The sequence below is a fragment of the Fulmarus glacialis genome, unplaced genomic scaffold, assembly GCF_000690835.1.
Source record: "Fulmarus glacialis isolate BGI_N327 unplaced genomic scaffold, ASM69083v1 scaffold4976, whole genome shotgun sequence".
NCBI classification, from domain to species: Eukaryota; Metazoa; Chordata; class Aves; order Procellariiformes; family Procellariidae; genus Fulmarus; species Fulmarus glacialis.
The window spans coordinates 33,284-55,252 of NW_009217349.1; the positions used below are offsets into that span (position 1 = coordinate 33,284).

At 35.7% G+C, this 21,969-nt stretch overlaps 1 protein-coding gene across 1 annotated transcript in view; it reads left to right on the forward strand.

Annotated features, from left to right (window-relative positions):
• The window catches only part of LOC104070703 (methylglutaconyl-CoA hydratase, mitochondrial-like), a gene marked incomplete at both ends in the record, with an annotated part of 44,478 nt that extends 25,819 nt beyond the window's left edge, over positions 1-18,659 (forward strand). Inside the window, 4 exons of the mRNA XM_009579623.1 lie at positions 732-818; positions 16,701-16,793; positions 17,721-17,777; positions 18,561-18,659. Of these exons, the coding sequence (XP_009577918.1) occupies positions 732-818; positions 16,701-16,793; positions 17,721-17,777; positions 18,561-18,659 (336 nt within the window). The remainder of the gene's footprint in view (positions 1-731; positions 819-16,700; positions 16,794-17,720; positions 17,778-18,560) is intronic.
• Between the last annotated feature and the right edge of the window lie 3,310 nt (positions 18,660-21,969).

The window sequence follows — 21,969 nt, forward strand, 5'->3', positions numbered from 1 at the left end:
TTTTTCTTTACACATTCATGAGAGAAAATGTCAGTTTTGCATATCAGTGAATTTTTAAAAACACATTTTTGTAACCATCTCTACAGTGTGCTTTTTAAACAGAATTATTTTCATATATTCATGAAGAAATAGATAAAAGATTTCAAGTTTTAGCATTTTTTGGAACAACGAAAAATATGGTATATAACTTATTCAAGAATACATTTCAGTAAAGTGAGTTGAAAAATGTACTAGGTCTGGGGTAGAATTTTTTATTTAGATAAATATAGCCTGTTAATGTAAAAACATGCACCCTAGATATTTTATGGTCTACCAATAAAAGAATAACAAGAGCACAATATGAAAAACACATATTCGTCAGACTTTGTGACACAGTTGGGAAAATAAAGAGTGTATGTCAGATGAAATATTAGCATAAATGCTATTGTTCATAAACTATTTTAATATGAGAAGAAGAAATGTCACTGGGAAGAATATACTTAGTGAAAATCTGGTGATGGGTAATTTGATTTTTTTTGTTGTTGTTTTGTTTTGGGTTTTTTTTTGTTTTTCCTTGATAAACAGTCCATGTTTTCCTTGAAATCTGTGGCAAATGAATGTGATCAATTTGAACTGTCCTTGTCTCAAAGTAGACTTAAATTTTTTTTGAGTACAGGAATATTTTACTTTTGAAAATGTATTTACTATACTGTATACAGCTTGCTAACTTGTATGTGAAATGTCACTTACAGGTGCTGACCTTAAAGAAAGAGCAAAAATGCACTCAAGTGAAGTTAGTTCTTTTGTCTCAAAAGCAAGAGCAACTATTAATGACATGGGTACGTAGCCTCTCCCTTGAACAATGATATTTTAACTGTAACCTTAGAAGGGTTAGATCAGAGGAATGACATAAGCGTTCATGATTAATTCTTGACAGGTAGTAGGATATCCACAACTATTTGTATTGGTAAATACGAATTATGGTGCGTTACTACTTTTAAAATGTTCCTAATCAAGTTGGACTTTTTTTTAGAATGCTAGAAAAAGCTAAATGTCAACTGAAATAGAGGTGATTTGCCCTGCTGTTTTCATAAAGGATGGCTTGTTCTGTGATATCCAAGTATTTTAGAATTTAATTTTTACTATTGCATTGTTGTGGTTGGTATAATTAATACAGTCTTTAATACATTTTAGAAACATGTTAAACATCAGCTGTTGATAGAAAGTTAGCTACTAAGGCCTTCTAAAATTGTGTTTAATATGCACTTGTTCTGGTGTAGTAAAACCTGTTAATAGTTCAGGATTTTAATTGACTTGTACCAGTTTTTAAGAATAGTAATTTCTCTGTAAATTTTACATTATGAATTCACCATCAAATCATTATGTTTCTACATCTCTGCTGATCAGTTTTGACTGTCTTTCAACAGGGCATTGCTGATATGTTTTGCCAAAAAGAGAACTCAAGTGTACCAAGTTTGAAGCAATTAATTTTATAGATTTGATTTACATATGCAACATATTTTGTCACTTGAAATTTTGGCACAAAACTATGAGGAATAAATTGTTTCTCAGAGAATGTTTTTAGATGCATTTCCATAATAACATTGGGTCAGATTTTGGTTTTGCAGAATGTTATGAATGTAAACCAGTATGTTTTTGCAGGTAAATGATAGACTACTGAAGAATGAGGCTTTGATTAGGTACTTCATGGAGATACTTGTGTTCTTGAATTAATGTTTTGTCTTTGAAGCAGATCCTCAGGGCTCTTTAAATAAATAAAATCAGTAAAATATCTAGAAGTGAATAGATCATTAATTTCCTGCAGCTGATACTGTATTTCATGCTGGCGTTTGTCCTTTTATTGGAATGCAGAGCAAGAGGCAACAAGTTGTTCCATTTAGTTACTTTGTAAGATTTTTGGGAGGTTTCCTTAGCTCTAAGTAATAATTTTTCAGCCTTTCTTGGACTGAAGTTACTGGAAATACTTCCTGAGCTGCTACTAACATTTAAATAGGGACCATTGGTTTTAAGATTTTCCTATGATCAGGAAATAATTTTTAAAAATTTGATTATTTTTAATTTTTTAAGTGAGAAAATTCCTAAAGTCTAAAGAAATATTTGGATTTGGCATTCTGCACTGAATGACTGGGAAATACACAGAGTGATTTGATGCTTTGTTTTGCTTCAGAGTTTAAAAGACTTTAAGACAAATGTTTGATTGTCTTCAACTTTGTTAAGGTTCCTGTGAGAGTGTTTAACTCCTGAATATGTAAGCAAATTTTCAGTGTTATCTAAAAAGTTTACAGTGGATCATTATGCTAACAGTGAAGTTTAGGAAATCAGTATGACTGCTTTCATTCATTGATCTCTACTCTCTTTCTCAAGAAAGAAGCATGAAATTGTGAGTAAGTGGAATTAATATTTGATAATCTAGGTCACTGAAGTACCTAGATAGGAAAGTTTGTGAGGGGATGTAGTAACAGGAATTAGACATGCTGCAGGTTGGAAAAGAGAGAGAATTTGAACATAGCCCTCACCCGATATTGTAACAAAACTTTTGCTTAGGTTGGGTGTCTCTCTCCACTCTCCCTTCTTCCCCTCTTTCTCTCCCTTCTCCCTCCCTCCTTCCCTCACTCCTTCCTTTCTCCCTTCCCCATTTTGCCATTTCTGCTTTAAAACACTAAACAAAACAGTCACTAGAAGGTTCTTTAATGGTTGCATTATATTTGGCCATCTCCCAGTTCATTTTTCTTAAAGGCTTTTTTATGAGATTACAGAAGAATATTGAGGTATCACTTCTAATGTTATTGGTCAATTTTCATATCATATATGTTTGGACATGCATATTTATAAGTAGCTTTTATTTTTCAGTATTCCCACAATATACATATTTGAGGCATTGTTGTTTGTGAACACATTATGCCAATGGTAGATGTATTTATAGGATGGATCTAACATTTTTCTGAAGGGTCTTTGCAGAGCAATTTAAAATGTGGTTCCCTACATCAAGAACTGATAGAGAATATAAAAAAGTCGATTTTATAAATGAGATTAGATTAGATGGTGCACAAGGCATCATGTTGTGTGATGCCCTTGTGAATAGAAGTGAACATTAATTTTGTAGCAAGTCAGCGGTTCTCAGTTCTTCTTTTTTTCTTCTGAAGAAGTCATCTAGCATTACAGAACATAATTTTTGTAGAACTGATGGGACATTGTGTTTGCATTTCATTACTGCAGTGAATCTGTATATTGAAAATAATAATGATATTTTTCCTGCCCAGCAGCAACCAGAATATTGTGAGATGGTTAAAGAGAGGAAACAATTTTAAAATTATTATTTGCCACTGCAGAATGCTATATAGCCAGGGAACAATATTTCCAATTTCCCACTTCGTTCTTTTTCTATCCAAGTTGAATGCTGTAATCTCATTTAAAATGTGTTCTACTTTTTGCTTTTCAGAAGTAGGTCATGTTTTGGTAATTGCGATTGTGTTCAGATGTGTGACCCTGTAAGGAGATGCTTCTTTTTAACAGTATTTTCAGTAAGAAGACCATTCAGTTATCTTTGTAGACAAAATACACGAAAGGTTAATTACATCTGGGAAAACTGGATAAACTTAGCTTTTCAGAATTGACATGCTTTGGCTTTCTTTAGTTCCTGTCAATTTCATTACATTTAAAATCCTTATGCTAGTAGTTTTCTAAAAAGCTATAGTATCATTTTGGAATACAGCTACAGAAGAGAATTTTCTGGAAATTAAAAGCATACTGCACTTGTTTTTATGGGATTAATTTATAACTTCTTGCTAAATTTGGGTGAAGTATTAAGACTGCAGTAAATATGGTATAAAAATAAGCACTTAAAGAGCTGAAAAAATTGTACTGAGCTGTTAGTTGCAGTTCTTAGAGCTTTAAGCTGAGAGGGGAAAAAATCAAAAGAGCCTCTATTTTTAGCAGTGGTTGCTTTTGCTAAAATTATACTAGAGTTGTGGGGGTTTGTTTGTTGTTTGGGTTTTTTTTAATAGTAAGACTACTTATCCATTACTATATTCTGCCTTGAGGCTCTTTGTTACTGATATAAGGCTGGCTATACCCTCAAAAAACTAGGGGAGAAAAGCATTAATAGATCTCTTGCAACCATGCACAACAAAACAGGCCTCACTAAATGAAATCAAATGTGACTGACTCCCAGAAACCTTGTTTTTGATGCTTTGGGGGAAAAAAAAAACCCACCATCATTATGGGTCAGATCTTCAGCATATATTTTATGGTATGACTCCCATTAAGTCCATGTTGTTCTTTATATTGGCTGTGGGGTCTGGACTGTGATACTACCATTGTATATATGGTATATATACATCTCTCTATATATCTGTATATATATCTGTTGGGATTTCAGTTGCAAAACAAACTGAGGCTACGTATGGGGTGAATGCAGTAACCACTCTCCTCCAGAAAAACACCTTGTTTAACAGAAAGAAAAAGTGAAGCTGCAGAATGAATTTCAACTCGGCAAATACTTGTAGTTACTCAGAGTGACATTTGGCCCCAACCTCTAATAAGTGAGAAGCACCATTGGTTAGCAAAGCTCTTCCAAAGAATATAGGCGTAACTACCTAAATCCCACAAATGGGGAAAAAAGAATTGGAGACTGACTTTCTTGGTTACTTTTTAAAATCAAAGTTAAAGTGTGGTCAGGCTTGATTTTCATGTCACATTTGGAGGCAAAACACCTTACTCGTGGCCTAATGGAACCTAGATCTGAACTAAGCTAAGGAAGAAACTTTTAGTAAAATACTAATTTTACTTGTTTTCTGTTGGACTGTTCTATTCTAAGAAACCTTATAGTGCTTTGCTTAAGGCATCTGATTAGTTTTGATGCATAAATTGTGATATAACTTTAATAAGTATTTAGTAACTTTGTTTAGACTAATTTTCACAGACGTGATTAGTTTTGACATAGTCCAATTTGAATGAGATCATCCTGAATGAAAGCGGTCAGTTACTTGCATTTGTTTTTTTTATTGTGTGCTTTTTATTTTATTCAAAGCAGATACAACTTTTTATTTACAGATTTGTGTTTTTTTCCTCCTTAGCAATTTTCTGTCATTCTGGCTTCTCTCAGTCATCACGAAACTTTCAATTTACTAAAAGAGTGCTCTTGTTCATCCTTCAGGTGAACAGTCTCTTCTTCAAGTAGTTCCTTTTTTGACTATTGAAGATCATGCATCCTTGGAAATTCTTAGATTGTGCCACATTATATGCCACAGTTTTCTTTTGGATGCAAGCTGTTAAAACTTGATCTTAGAGGTCCCAAGAGTGGGATCAGGACTATGTAAGTTTCACTTGATTTCTGGTCTGTTAACTGCCATCCCACCTTCCCATTGTAAAGTGTCAAAAATAAGCAAGAATGATCATTGAAGAGGTCAGTGCAGTGCCTTATTTTACTATTTGAGTTTCTGGGGCTTCTATGGAGCTTTGGTTAACATTAAAAATCCTGGTTTAGTAATGAACACTCCAGACCTGATTATTACTCCGAGAAGTGACTGCTTATGTAACGTCGACCAAATCCATCAGTGTTTGCTGGAGGTAAATCTGGGCAGCAAAGATGGAATGCTCTAGTTTGGAAATCCAGTGAGAAAAACTGTAGGTTTCTCTCTTAGGGAAGAGCAGATATAGGATATAACTTGAAAAAGCATTCATTGGGAAGCTGAAATAAATATCACAGGTAGCTATCAAATTTGAAAAAGGACAAATTTACAGCTAGCAGTACTGTGCTTAGCAGCCATTCTTAGGCATCATGGTCTCTCTATGTTGCTGACACTGTGAAAGGGAGATTTTGGCACAGTATTTCTTTTGCTGTGTTATAAGTTTTTCCCTGTTCAGTTAAGTGTAGAGCATAGCTAATACAATCCAAGACTGCTAGCATTCTGAACGCATTGCTGAGCTCTTGGTTGTTTTCCAGTAGTAGATTTACTGCTTCTCTTAACATTGAATTAATTTAAGATACCCTTTGACTAAGTATTGTGTGTTTCCTAAATAGATAGTACTGTCCTTGCAGAGCTGAAATTATGGGCTTTGTCAAATTGCATTGGATTGTTTTTAATTAAAAAACACAATGCTAAACTCTGTACCATTATAGAGGCAACATTAAACTTGTCTACCAAGATGTTTATTAGCTATTTATATGACAGCATTGCTTCCACAATTGCTAATACACTTTTTTCCCCATAATAATAACTTTCTAAAAACTGTTATAAAAAAAGATGCAGAAACAGAGGACCTGAATATTAGAATGAGCTGATTGTCCTTTCTTATAGATCTGAAGATTAGGGAAGGAGGTGGCTTTGCATTGCTGATTCATTACTTTGATCCCTGGCACTGCTGCACAGCCTTGACGAAAATTAACATAGACTCAGCTGTAGTTTAGTTTTCCTTCTGGTAGTAATTCCGAATTCTGTTCTGTGAGGAGAAGAGACTGTGCTCTGGACATGGCTCTTTAATTTTTCTCCCACAAAAAGTAACTGTACCAAAAGAAAGGTGCTACTTGCTCAAATGGTTTATTGAGATCAACATAGCCAGTTTGCACATTGACTGTTAAAACAGGCCTCCAAGTACTCCAGTATGACTTGCTGTCCACGGCTTCCTTCTCTAGGGAGCGACATTGTGTATGTTTGATGCATTGGGAAACTTGGTACCCTTTCCTCGCCCTGTTCAGGTTTGAAATTGCATGTTTCAATCCCTGAATGAGAAGAAATAGTTTGTTAGCTCTTTTGCCTGTCTCAGTCTCTGGCTCTGTTCCTAGAACCAATTGGTATTCAAAGGGCAGCGACTCCTGGCATGGTACCTAAAGTATTATGCTGCTCTTCTATCGAAGAAATCCTAAGCTTATTGCTTGAGCCCAGCACTAGGCTTTGACTTCAGAATAGCATGTTCAAGTCTTGTATTGAACACGGCTTTTGCCTAGGTATGTGCTGCTTTGATGATGTTACTGAGCTAGTTTATAAAAAAATAAGAAATTATGCCTACTGTGAAACATTAGGGGGTGTTCCCTCTGTAGTGTTCAATGAATGACTTAATATATCAAGCTAATTTAGAGATAAAGATATTTTAGCGTTAGAGTGGGGAATGTAGGTATATGGAATACTGCTGAAAATAGATACAGGAGAAAAATTCCAGAAATGGTCGCAGACTGTGGCATTTTCTTCGTATTGTGGCAAACAAGAATGCTACTGGTACTAGAGTATGTGTTATCTTCATACGGTAAATCAAACAAGTAGACAATAAAAAAATGAAAAACTTGTCCCATTGGATTCTCTTAGCTATTAGGGATTATAGTTGTGCTATTTGAATTTTATTTTGTGTGCTCCTCTAAGAAAGAAAAAAACTTACATAGAAGTAGCATGTAAAAATGTAATTGAAATAACTTATCCTTGGCATTATCCTTTTGTTTTGTAAATTCAGTGCTTGAATATGTGCTATGCTATTTGTGTGAATAATAAGTTCTTAAATGTACTTAGTAAGGATAAGAAATACAAGAAATAATTTTCATTTTTCTTATATCCAAAGCTTTTCTTCATTTGCACAGAAAGTAGATTCTGTCATCTAGGGTTTACTTCATTATTGTTTTACTGAGGGCAGAATAAGACTACAAGAAGAAACATTAGTAAATATGAAGAAACTGAGGAATCTGTTTTTCAAACTGAAGTGTATCACTGAAGATGAATGAAATATCCAAACTATTTTATATAGTTCGAAAAGAAAATCATGGGAGTGTTGGCTACAGAAGACTGTAGCTGAAGAGTTTGATTACAACACCTCTTTCATTCCCATTAGTTTCCCAGCTTTTGCTCCTATTATCAAGAATATAAAACACACTGTCCCTATTACCTACCAATAATAAAGTACCAAATAGAAAATTTTAAAATTAAGAACATAATATTTCTATATTAAGTATTTTTTGTCAATTCAAAAATATTTTTTCTAGGTCATTGATAAGGGTGAGTGATCACTGGAGGAAACCTGGAAATTAATGGGACTGAGGGTGATACCTTAAGAAAACCGTTTAGCTACTGTTATAATAAAGGGAAGATAAACTTTACTAATATCTTTTGCTTAATAATCAACATGTAAGCAATGTGCAGTAACCATTTTCATTAAAAAGCAAAATTTCTTTACAAGTACTAAAAAATAGGGTTTTTTATGCAGCTCTTTCTTGCTACTGATTGCCTGCCTGAACTCTGAAGGTGTTAAAGCAAAGATAATAATGTTCAAATAAATCTATCAACAGTAGCAGTTTATTAAGCTGCTTATCCGAAGCACAGGAATTGGAGTGTAGCTAAAAGCCTTTCACAGTTGTAACTATCAAATGTATGGAGAAGAATTGTGTGTATCCAAATGCACATGTAGACCGTTCAGACTTAAAAGTGTGGTCACGTTTTGCAGATGGAGATATTTTTAAAATATATGTGAATATATAAGTTGTTCTCAGTAACTGCTTTTTCATTCTTTTTGCAATTATGACAGGTAAAGCTTTGTAGCATTTCATTACTTGCCTTGCACAAAAACAGTTTTACCAATCTTCTTTGCTTCAAGTTCATATAGGAAGATTTGACAGTCTCTGTTAGCCACTTTTGTATGTTGCTACATACATTGGTTGGTTTTCATAGTGTTATAGAATGGATGAAAGTGCTTGTTGAAATATTTGGGGTTTGTTAGCTTTTTTCCCCATAGAAAAGCTTTTTTTGGTGGTGGTGCTTGCAATTGAAAATGCATGCAAACTATTGTAGTCACTGACTTGATAGCAGATTTTACCAGGCAAGGTAAATGCGTGAAACACAACTCACATTGCTGTCTAAGTGCAAAGCTCCTATGCCATCTTAGTGTTATTATTGTTCTTCAGGAAAAGATCCCAAAAGATCAAATCAAGATACAGTATTGTGTTGCAATTATTTTTCTGATTTCCTGTGACATAAATTAAGGTATGTGAAAGTGTAATTTTGTTATTAAAATGTTCCTAATATAAAGAATATTTCAGTTATAATTGCCCAGGGACTGCCTCTACTTGCCACTCAAGGGAAAAACTGAAGGGAAAAAATCTTAAATTTACGCTTAAGAGCAACATCACCAAGAGAGATCAAAAATCTGGGTAGTGAACAGGTGGAAGAGAAGTCTATTCTGAGTTACAAGATATGAATATTTACCTATAAACATAATTATTTTAAAACCAAATTAAAAATCCATTCCCAGTTATTATAGCAAGCTAGCATGTAGTTTTAAATAATCACTAATGCCAATGCAAAATTCCTGTTTACATCTGTGGCCTTTTGAAAACTCTTTCCAAAGTTGTAGTCAGAAAACTTGCAGATTTTGGGTTGGTAAAGAAACTCTGTAAAGTAACAGATCTCGAAACTTTCTTTCAACATTGCTGGTGTAGGAATCGGCCTATAGACTTGCAGTATTATGTGGTTTTAAACTATTGTTAGTTGAAATAGTCACTGAAGATAAATAGGATGTAAATAAGTTGTTTTGTAATAATAAACCCCAAATTTATAATTCTTCATTTGACATTTTCACTCTATGATGTGAATTCTATTTCTTCTTTCTTGCTTTCCTAATGGCTGACCCATCAATAATGCAGTCGACTAATATGTGTTTAGTTGTGTTTAGACATTTTTGGGGCATGTGACCATTCTTTTTATAAATTAATGGATGATGGGACAGAGTGTACCTTCAGCAAATTTGCTGATTATATAAAAGCGGAAGGAGTAGCTGATGCACCAGAGGGTTGTGCCATCGTTCAGAGCTCAGTAACCTGGAGAAATAGGCTGACAGGAACCTCATTAAGTTCAACAAAGGAAAGTGCGAGGTCCTGCACTTGAGGAGAAACAAACCCATGCACTAGTACATGCTGGGGGCTAACGATCTGGAAGGCAACTTTGCAGAAGAGGCCTTACAGGTCCTGGTGGACACCAAGTTGAACAAGAGACAGCACTGTGCCCTTGTGGCAAAGAACGCTGATGGTATCCTGGTCTGCATTAGGAGGAGTGTTGCCAATAGGTGGAGGGAGGTGATCCTTCCCCTCTCCTGGTGAGCACTGGTGAGGCCACTGCTGGAGTACTGTCCCCAGTTCTGGGCTCCCCAGCACAAGAGAGGGATGGAGCTAGTGGAAGAGTCCAGCAAAGGGCCATGAAGATAATGAATGAACTGGAACATCTTTCCTATGAGGAAGGGCTAAGCAAGCTAGGACTGTTCAGCCTGGAGAAGAGAAGGCTAAGGAGGTGATCTCATCAACATATATAAATACCTGAAGGGGAAGGTGTTAAGAAGATGAAGCTAGGCTATCTCCAGTGGTGTCCAGTGACAGGACCAGAGGCAATGGGCACAAACAGGAACACGGGAGGTTCCTCCTGAACATCAGGAGACGCTTACTTACTGTGAGGGTGACTGAGCACTGGCATAGATTACCTAAGGAGGTAACCTCCTTGGAGATTTTCAAAAGCCATCTGGACATGAGCTTGAGCAGCTTGCTTCAGGTGACACTGCTTGAGCAGGGGGGTTGGACAAGGTGACTTCCAGAGGTCTCTTCCAACCTCAACCATTCTGTGATTTACAGGTTTCTCACATGCTGCAGGTATATGTAGGCAGATATTTGCATGCTTTCTTAATCTGCTTGACTTAGATAATGAATTGTGGAACTTTTTATATATCCCTCAATTTATAGCATACTTTCCTCCAGTAATCTATGTAATACAGTATGCAGGATATTTTTAGACAATTCATCCTCCTTGCGTTATGTTTTATGAAATCCATTATTCAAAACGAAAAATGAGCTGGTAGAAATGCCCCCTGAAGTTGCTTGTCCTAGTAAGCTGTGCACTAATCAACATAATTTGTCAGATAATCAGAAATGCACATGTGGAATAAATAGCTTGGACAATCTATTTCTCCATTGTGTGGGAACTCAGTTGTGCTGCCATGTAAATTTGAATTCTCTTGCTACTTCTATCTTAGTTGGAGACTCACATCTTTTGAGGGAAATAGAGCGCTCTCACTACTTTCTTCTCCATCAGTACTGGGAAAGAATTCTTAGACCATTGGCTGTCTGTTGATAATTAATGAGAAGTAGGACGGAATACTACAGGTGTTCTTCAGGTTGATTGTTTGAAACTGCTGTCAAGCTACAAATGTATGGTTCTCATAGAAAGATCATTGGCACATGAACAGCCTAGATCTCAAAATTTTGTGCCTAGCTTGAGAATGTTTCTTCCTTTTGTATGAATATGTGGTGCAGTTGCTAACGGAAAATACTACAGGTATAAATTTACTTAGCAAGCGAGGAAGCCACTCTTACGAGGTCGGTCTCTTTGGAGTTGATACATTCTAAATTAGTAACTCTTTTTATGGGTGTCGTATATTTTAAATTAATCAATCTGGACACGTGGTGTAGGTTGACCGGGAACACAAATCACAAAGTCCGGAATTCTGGATAACCGTATGTCCTGGTTCCGGCTGGGACAGAGTTAACTTTCTCCCCAGTAGCTTGGGGGTGTGCTGTGTTTTGGGTATGGTATGAAAGGAGCGTTGATGGCCCATTGATGCTTTGGCTGTTGCTGGGTGATGCTCGAACGGGGTGGGGGGAGCATAGCCGGGGTGGTGGACCCAGCTGGCCAATGGGGTATTCTATACCATGTGACGTCATGCTCAGTATAAAAACCAGGTGTGTGGGGGGGCTTGCCCCCCCGTTCGTGACACGCGGTCGGTGGTCGGTGAGCAGTTGCATTGTGCATCGCCTGCTTTGTATATTCTGTTGTTGTTGTTGTCCTCACTGTTACTATTACTGTTCTATTTTGTTTTATTCCAATTATTAAACTGTTTTATCTCAGCTCAGGAGTTTTCCTACTTGTGCCCTCCCGATTCTCTCCCCCATCCCACCGGAGCGGGGGTGAGTGAGCGGCTGTGTGGGGTTAAACCACGACACCGTATTATTCTTCCTCTGTCTATTTCAGGAACTCTCAGTAAAGGGACTAGTAATAGTGATAGGTCTTCCTTTGAGCCCTTGGACGTTGTCTAAAGAATGTGTTTATTGCCTGTTATTTAAAATCTACTGTATGTAATGTTTCATAAAGGCAAGACTACTTTAATATATAAATTGTTGCCATTTTGTTTTTACTGTGTTTATTTATGTATTCTTCATACTTCTTCCTTCCTTCTTCGTCAATATCTGTGGAAAGTAGATTTTTCCTAGTTGATCAGACCATTTCATTGTCTGTCAGTAGTGAGAAAGTGAGGTTGTGCAGGAATAGAAAAAGGCTGCTTGATAGTTACTAAGAAAGTACCAAATGTAATTCAGTTCCCTCTCAGATATTATCTTACATATCTGTAATTTTATAAGAACTTTTTAAATTAATTAGTCAGAGGACTAAATAGTCACATACGATTCAGGTTAATGGAATACAGGCAACTTCTATGATCTATTTGGGGAATGTCAGTGTCCGCAATATATGAATCAGCCGTGTGGGCTTTGTGACACACATCTGAGAAACTATTTCTTGGTCAAATCCTCCAGACCTGGTGCCTGTATTCATATGCTCGTCTTTCATTCATCTTATAATCATCTCTAAGCAGAAGGGAAATCCCTTATTAGTCACCAGCAGCGGACATCATGTGGAAAGTCACTTAAAGATGAAATAACAATTACCTGCTTCAAAACAGTTGTGATTCTTTGAGATTGCTTCTCACAGATTACATGTGTTTTTATGTGCTTAAATGCAAAGTCCTCCTCCTGTGATATTCTGTACTGGTGACAAAATTGTGGGAGTGTTTAGCTTATTCCACTCTTTATGTCTGTCAGTAATGGAGAGTCACAGGAAGGCAGGAGGCATCCCAAGATTACAAGATGCTGCTGGTCAGCCTATTCTAAAACTACATGTAACATATATATTTAGGAATACATTCCTGAAGTTCAGCTGAAGATCTAGAGAGTAGGAAACAGGCCCATTTCTTTGTATTGCTGTATATCATCTCTTCTAACTTTTGTTTGAGCTTTGTATGGTTTGTTGGACTTAACTAGCTGTATCATATATTATTATGTTTAGTTTCTCTTATTGAAGTTTTTTGCATGACATTAATTTCTTAGTTCTTCAGTTTACCTGTTGGTCACTCCACCTGTATCATGTCTTGAATAGCCAATAAACACCCTTTTATACAGGCTATATCTGCTTCTGTCCTAACAGATTATTCCTCAAATAACTTAATATATAAAAATTATTTTGATCTGCTTGTTCATGTTTCTCTCTTCTTCAGCTGGTCCAAACTCTTTCTACTCTTGTGATCTCAAATATAGAAATGCGGTTTTGTCTTATATCTGGCTCCATTGATGACTTAGTACTAACATATACTGGAATGTTCTTTTTCTCCACTGTACTTAGAACCTTCCTTTTCTGTAATGTTATTAAGCATTGATGTTATATGAAGACATGAGTATTGACTTTAGCTCGGGACACTTGTTTTATATACAGAATGGAAGTGTATGTACAGAATATGCAGCATGTTTTGCAATACAATAGATGTGTGAAGTAATCCTTTATGAATTCATTGTACGAACTGGCTTATTATTTAGTGTCCTTCATATTCCACACTGATGTACTACAGTAGTTCAGTGCAATTCTCTGACTACAGTTTAATGTTGCTTATTACTTAGTCTTTCTTTAACTACTTCTAACAACATTAATCTGTGTATATACATGGTCTACTCTTGTCTGTGTGTTGTACTCTAATTTAGTTTAATTATTTTGTTTCTTTTATATATATTTCTAATTTTGTAGACTTTACTATGCAGCTCATGATTGCATATTGATAAACCTGTATTAGATCTAGAATCTAGCACTAATGATTAGTAGTACAACAATTGCCTGAAATTTATAGCTGTTATTTACAGCGTGACAAAAATGTGAAATGTTAGAGAATAAAACCACTGGGCTTCTTGGCAAAGCTTTAAATATTTTTTTTTTTTCTATCACTCATAGCAAGTGAGCCTTGCCATGTAGAATCATTGTGGAGGTTGACCTGTCTATTTACATAATTTATTTTTCTTAAAATTTGAGTGCATACAACTCAGTTAAATCTACAGGGCATGATTTGTCAAACATCATCTCTGTCTTTGTTATGAGCTGAACAGTTTTGGCAGTTGTGCATTAAAATTATGCAGATAAACGTGGACAAGTGCCTCTTGTGCTACAAAATATGAATATTCCAGGAAGCTTTACCCTTGGTAATATGTTCTAGTGACTTAAAAACTCAGTTTACAATCCAGAACAATTGCTAATTTATTTCTGTATTGCTTTTTCTGATGTTTCACAAGAACATGTTAAAAGGATTAATTTCTTTAATTCTTTGATAGGTATGCACAGAGCTATTGTAAAGAATTTGTATTTTGCCTTTCATTCATTGTCAACTTCCACGTCAGGTGATCCTTTAAAATTAGTATCTTTGGGAAGTGATGATTCTAACATATGGCATCAAACTACTTTTGCTCCCTTTTGAATTATGAATGTTAGTATTTCTTGATAGGAATGCTGGCTGTAATTCTTGAAACCAAGCTGTTTTATAATGTTCTTTCTATAAGTTTTGTTTCCATGTGTAATAGTCTACTTGAATTGTACCATAGTTAAATCTAGAAGTTACTTATCGTAGAGGAAGTAGTCTGCCTTGGAGTGCTGCAGAAGTTGTGTAAATAGTGCTCTAAATACTGTTTGCTAGTCTCTGAGAAATGGAACATACATGCAGGCAGTAACTGCTGGAAACTACAGTTAATAATGACTATGCCTTCGTGTTCAGGCAAATTATTTTTCATTTACCTATGGCAAGGGCAGACCTTTAAGAGAAATTCTAGCTATATCAGCCTTGAACTTGGATTGCAAGACTGTTTGGCAAATTGGTTATGATGATGGGGCTATGAGTTTCAGTCAGCAACCCGGCCCTGCTGGAAATGAGAGTTGCCTTCTCTTTTTGCCATCCATTATAACTAAGAAAAAGTAAATAGAGAAAGACCAGATTTTACCCCTATTCCTCTGTCTCCCTATGCCTTCTCTGGTAGATGGCAAAATAAAATGGGTATCTTGGGCTCTTTTAAGTGACTGCAAGTGCTTGATGTTGCAGACAGTAATCAGTAGACTCTTTTGACATCGGAATTGATTCAGATAATCACTTTTAATCATGATCTAAACCAGCAACCAAGGGACTTTGATTTAAAGCGTCTGTTATAATCTTGAAAAGCAATGCTAAATATTTGTTCTTTTCTTAAAGACAATTGGATTTTCATTAGTTATTAATCATAAAAGGATGTCCATTTGCAACTAAAAATAACCTTTCATTTAATTTTATATTTTGTTTTGTTACCCAGTGGGAGACTACCTGTTTGTGTACAGGTTTATTCATGCTGATATACCTTAACATTTAATAGATTTTTTTTTTTTTTTCCCCCTAAAATGAAGTTATCTGAAGTGTATTTGTCAGAACAGAAAAAGGTAAGCTAGGTAGCACAACTTCTGAATTTAGAACTACCTAGTTCACTAAAGAAAGGAAGTATTAGTTGTAATTAATACATTAAATTAATCATTTTTGGTCACATTACCCTTCCAGATTTTAAAAGGCGAGGACATTCTCTCACACCTCATTTTCATTTATATTTTGGCAGCAGGTTTTATTCTTTTTCAATTTCCTATTAAGACTGAATGAACTGGTCATTGAATTTAAGTTGCTAAAACATTAAAACAAAATATTTTTTTAACATTGCAGAAAAAACTGTTGCTGTCAAGAGTTGGTTTAGCATTTCAACAGGCTGTACATCTAAGTGTTCAGCTAATGAATTGCTTTTGACTATCTTTGAAACTTTAGTAGCAAAAACGTACTACTCAAATATTGTTTGAGTATAGTTTAAAATTATTGATAGCTTCTGGTAAATGTTATGTTAAATATAATTAAAACTGTAATATACAAGTTTATTTCTCAAGTAAAAAATACATTTTTCATCAAACAACTTCGCGTTTCTGATGAAACTTAAACTTGTTGGAGGTGGAGAGCAGCACTTTAAACTGAATGTTTAAATGACTTCGCTATGTCAGAACACTGGTGATAAATTAAATACAAACCATGCTGTGATCACACAGGCCTCTGGAGTCCTGCTACCTATCATGTGTACTGGCAGCCTGTGCCTCTGTTTATCAGACTGAAAACTTTCCCACATTCCATTAAGCTGTTAGCTGCTGCTTTATAGGAGAAAAGGGGCAATACTGGAGGCCACACCGCATCTGGGAATATTAAGACACAGAGAGCTTCCAGCTATGCTAGCATCACAGATGATTATGATAAGACATCTGTATTTCGACTGGGACTGTTTGTGTATGTGCCTTTTTTAAGTATTCCTGATTTATTGTTTGCCTAGCTCTGCTATGTATGTTTTTAGAGTTTACTATTCAGATTTTTGTCAAAAGTGAGCAGAAGCTAGAGAAAAAGGCTTGCAAACCTATTCAGCCACAGGGTGATTAGAGGGAGGGTCAATTTTTTTGCCGAAGTGTTGCTGAGCAATCAATTTTTAGACCCACTTTGTTTTATGAAACTTTTTTCCCATAGCATGACTGTACTTTGAATAAAGTGTCATGAAGTGGTTTTTCAGAGATGTTCTTTATAAGGCCAGTGTTAATTGGTACTTTCTTTTTCAGCTAATCTGCCTGTACCTACTATTGCTGCAATAGATGGAACTGCAGTAGGTGGTGGCCTAGAACTTGCGTTAGCCTGTGATATAAGAGTGGCAGGTAGGTCTGAATCCTGTTTATAGAACATAGAATTATTAGTGTTGCAGATGGCTTGACTAATCCTTGTTTTGCAACAATCTTATAAAACTTATTTTGTATTTGATGTTGTTTATAAGCAATTGTTTTAGAGGGATTTAGCAGAAACCTGTCTACGTACTTGCTAATGTTTAATTTCAAACAACTAACCACTGATAGCTGGATTGGTTTTGTTACATGCTTTATTTTATTCTTATGACCTTCATTTTATCAGTATTGCCAGAAGGGTTATGTCGTTGTTTTGATATTTTATTTAGTCATTAAAGTATTCTCTTTCTCTGTATTTGAAGTGTTCTAGATGGAGATTTGATTTTATCTAAACAGGTTGCAGGAAAAAAACAAAAGTTGTTAGTGAGAGTATTATTACACAAGCAATTAAGCTGTTATAAAAGAAAAGTGACAACAGCACTTGAAAAGAGGAACGTTGACCTATCCAGCTGTCAGAACTGTAAAGGCATTTGTTGGAAACTAAATGGAAACTTGGTCATGAACAGTTGCCGGTAACTTAGGGTATACAAAGCTGTTTGACCCTTAGAGAATTCATAATAATCAGATACAGAATTCTACCCCATTTTTAGATGTTAAATGATAACAGTCTTTTTCTTTTAGTATTTTACATTTTGCAAATGAGTCTGTGTTACTCACTGTAATTGCTTACTTTCTATGTGAAAATTAATAAGGTACAGAACTTGATGGGCGTAGTTGGATCTTTCACTAAAGGCAGATCAGTTGCATCTATTTAAAGATTTTCATAAACAAATGCTTTTTAAGTGATTTATTGTTCTTTATGAAGGAAATTTAATAAATTTAACAGTCTTGTGGGTCATTATTACATATTTTGCAATGTTTTTTTCTTATATAGTAAGAACTCATTTACATTCTGTTTTTCAGCCTCTTCTGCTAAAATGGGCCTAGTTGAAACAAAGTTGGCGATCATTCCAGGTGGAGGTATGAATGTTTTGCTTTTGTTGCCATGGATAACTAAATAATACATGCTCTTGATTATTGATTTTGGATTGTTGTTTATGAATTTCTGCTTATTTTTGTATTTCTATTAAGGATCATGGCATGTTTTAAAGCTCATTGCTCATATTGCTTACCAAAAATTAATAAAAAAGTGTATTTCTCATTTTTAGGGAGTGGCACCTGTATATTATGTTTTTAATTAAAGTCTTCACTAACTAAATAAGTACTGAGTGATTTTGTAAATGACATTTGATGTCTTGATCCTTTGCAAATTATTCAGCCTTCAGATCAAACTAGGAGAAAAGAGTTAAGTATCAGTGTACAAAAATGGTAATTTAAATAATGATCCACTTTCACATAACGTCTGGTACTTTAGGATTCAAATTCTGTTTTCATGCTGCTTGTAAATTGGTTTTAAAGAGTTTAAAACCTGAAAGTATGGCTGTGAATAGATCTTTTGTCTTACCAACATTTTTTGAGATTTTTGGGGTCAAAAACCTCTTTTTTAGTTGGAAGGCCAGTTGATTCAAGGTAAATGGAAGTTATATAATGAATAATGTTTGAGGAGGTCTTTGTGTTATGAAGTCTTTTGTTTTTATTTTATGGATAAATCATTGTCCCTTGAATTAAGATATCTGCCTTTCTGCGGAAAGGGCAATAACTTGAAAACAGGTGCATCGCTGTGACCCCCACCTAGCTTTGGCCTTCATTTATGGAAGTTCTGGGGAACTCTGTACCCTTTCTTTGCCCCTATTTTCTTTCTAGTGGGTGGAACCTATTTTGAAAGCACTGTATCCAATTTTAACGGATACCATTGCAGCTTATGTGGAGAGGACAGTAAAAACTACCATAATGGGAGCACTGGTATGAACTTTGTGTAAGACGCTATCCCATACTATCACTAATCTAGACAATTATTGTACAATTTCAAATGCTTTATTATTATGGTTACTGTTGAGTTGTGATTTCAGTCAATACTTTCTCCCTGTCTCTTTTCCTCTGTGATCAGCACTACATTTTATATTAGGAAAACTGAGTTACAATGACCAGTCACTTTTTAGCAATGGATAAAGTAGATAATTTTAAGGATATATTTCCTTCTAGTGGTGTTGCCATGAAATAATGTGCCCTGACAGTAAATCCTAGTGGAGAAAAAGACAGAAAATTATGTTTATCTTTGTTAGCAATTTTTTCTCTGTTGTCCTCCCACTCCACCATCTCCTAAGGAATTCTGCAGGACAGTATTGGAGACATACTCTCCAGTTCAAGAAATTCAGGTCAAGTTCTCCATATATTCTCAGTATTCAACTTAGGTTGCCTCATGTTTCCTTGTCTTCAGTTAATTATAGATGTTTCAAACTTCTAACTCTTTCACCTTAAAATGGAAGGTGACTGACTCATGAGTTTCCTTCAGAATGTTTTATTGCTCTTCAAAGACTGAGGTTTGAAATTTTTTTTTTTTTCTCATCCTAATAAGATTTAGGCATATGGTCTTCAGCTCCTTGAAAATATGACAGATTTCACCATGTTACAATGTATTTTAAACTTAAAATGTTTTGGGGTATGTTCAGTGGCTAGTTTTTTCCCTATTCTGATCAGTCTTTCTGAGGACTATTTTTGCTGAGTGTATTCAAGCTTATCACAACTTTTTCCTGATCAGCCTGTACTTGCACCAATCCTGTTGAGCGATGACAATGTTTCAGCCCTTTTTGGCTCCTGTCATCCAAATAGTAACTGATCATGCTTTGTGTCCTCAGAAAGTGAAGGATGTGTGAAGGAATTTTGCATATGCCGTTTAGGTAGAGAAGCCAGATACGCCCACTTGAACCATAGGCTTCATGGGTTAATGGAATATTTTCTTATGGTGCTTACTTCAAGCTGCTCTGAGCCAAAGCAGGACTGGGCAGTGGAGCTGAAAAGAGAGCTGTAGCCATTAAGAGGCCTCAGTAGGTTTCTGCTGCCATCTAGTACATCTGAAACACGCTGACGAAATGTGTTGCTTTTTTGAAGTAGGTCCCTACAGCATGGGAAGCTACTACTGTTTTTATTCTGCTCCATCAGCTGCCACGAGTATGTGATAGATGTAAGGATTTTAACCTGGATGATAGTTAACATGGGTGTTTGAGGCTGTATGAAAAACTTCTTTATTTTATGTTTGTTTTTTTTTTTTAAAACCCCAGGAAGTTACACTCAAAAAACTATGTTAGAAGAATGTTACTGGAATTTAACAGTATTGAAATATAGATTCAGGGCAGATCAGCTATGACATTTTGGACCTTGTTGTATGTGGTTTTTTTGTCCTATTTTGAAATGTGGTCATCAAAAGACCCAGTCAGCTGCTGTCTGGTGACCAACCAGTTTTAACATAAATTTCCCAGGTGTGAGAAATTTTGCTTTTGAATATGCACAGAAGTACTGCAACCTTCTAAAGGCTAAGGTTGAGCAGCAGTTAGTTGAATCCCGGTTAATATACCAGAATTAATTGTTCCTTCTAAATCTGCTGAGGGTCTTAACCAAGTAAGCATTTGTAGAGCATGCCTTATCTGTGGTAGCAGGTTGAGTCTCCTCCGAAAATTCACCCATGGCAGACTGCAGAGCAAGGCCAGGTGGGGTGACAGCAGTGCCTCCTTTTATGCAATAGCTTTGTGCACAGACCAGCTGCTCAGGTTGTGAGGGAGAAGGATTAATTCTTCTGCCTTTGGAAATTTAAATCCAGTTCTCTCCACTGTGAAAAAAGCCTTAGCTGTCAGACTGTGAGCTAGGGAAAGCAGAAAATCTTTCCATTTTTCCTCTTCAGTACATCTGACTGTCTAATAAGGAAGTCAAGATTCAGAGAACTAGAGGAACTGTGTAACAGAGAGAAAATGGCTTGGTAAGTCGGTGCTGGGGAAGTTACCTGAGAATGAATATTGATGATTTTTGTTTTCTAAAGAAAGTCTGCCAATCACTTATTCATTGCACAAGTGGTTTTATGCCACCACAACAGGAATATATATCGGACTATTTGCCTGTTCATCCCCTCTTTTCCTCACTTTTCTTGAACTTGGAATCTGTTGGCCAGTCGTGGTCTAATTTCACTATAGGGCAGTGGTTGCAAAAAAAGACAGTCCCTAGAATTTTAGTAGAAGTAGGTGGCCAGATGAAGAGAAAATTTTATTGTCCTCAGATGAAAAGTTTCAGCACAAACTAACCTATTCCTGGGCGTGAAAGAATGGGCACAGGAGGGAGGTGTGGCTGTCCTAGCTGTGGAGCTATGTTTCAGAATATTCCTCTCACTGGACAGCAGTGAGTTCGTATGAGACAGGATTTCATGGGAAACCAGACTTTATTAGCTCTGTGGCTTAGGAGATGCTTGTTATCAGCCAGAGTGGCTTTTCTCAAAGCTGTTCATTGCTAAAAGGAGTTGATTTTTTGGATCTCTTAGTCAAAAAGCTGTTTAAAAAACTTACTTTCTGTGTAACGCTGTGGTCTGTACGGAACTCAGCATAACGTAGGAAGAGTCTTTTTTACTCAAAAATCATGTTCCTTCTCTTTGTTGTTGTTTCCTAAACTGAAGTAAAAAGAAAGCAAACCTCTTTCATTAATTGAATGTAGTTTCTGGTGTCTCCCAACTTGCAAATGAAGTGTTTCACAGTGATAAGTTTCTCCTTAGCTTTAAAAAGTTACAAAGCAGAAAAACAAAGAGCTTTAGATACAAATGCTCCAAAAGACAATTTTCAGCTACCTCCATCCATGATTTATTTCTGTTGTTTATGTCTAGACTTTCACAATGGATGTCATACTGGGCCTGCAATTGATAGATGATGCCTTGCTGGCAGATCTGCTTTTATTTGGTGGTATGTTATGTTATTTGTATACCACTCAGTAACAGATCTGTTATGAGAAGATAAAAATGCTTGTCAGCAACATACATAAACTTTCTTACTCTGTTAATAGAATGAGATATGATTGGTTGGACAAGGGCAAATATTCTGTGATAATAAGAAGTAGTAAAGACAAGTGTATATATAAAAAATAATTTGGGTTTTCTTTATACAGTTTTTCTACATGAAAGTTTCATGTGTAAAGCAGAGGTATTAGCATACATCAACAATTATGTTTCCTCAAAAAAACCAGAATAAAATAATGAAATTTCATTGAAATTAATAGATTTGTGTCAGCAGATAATTTGACC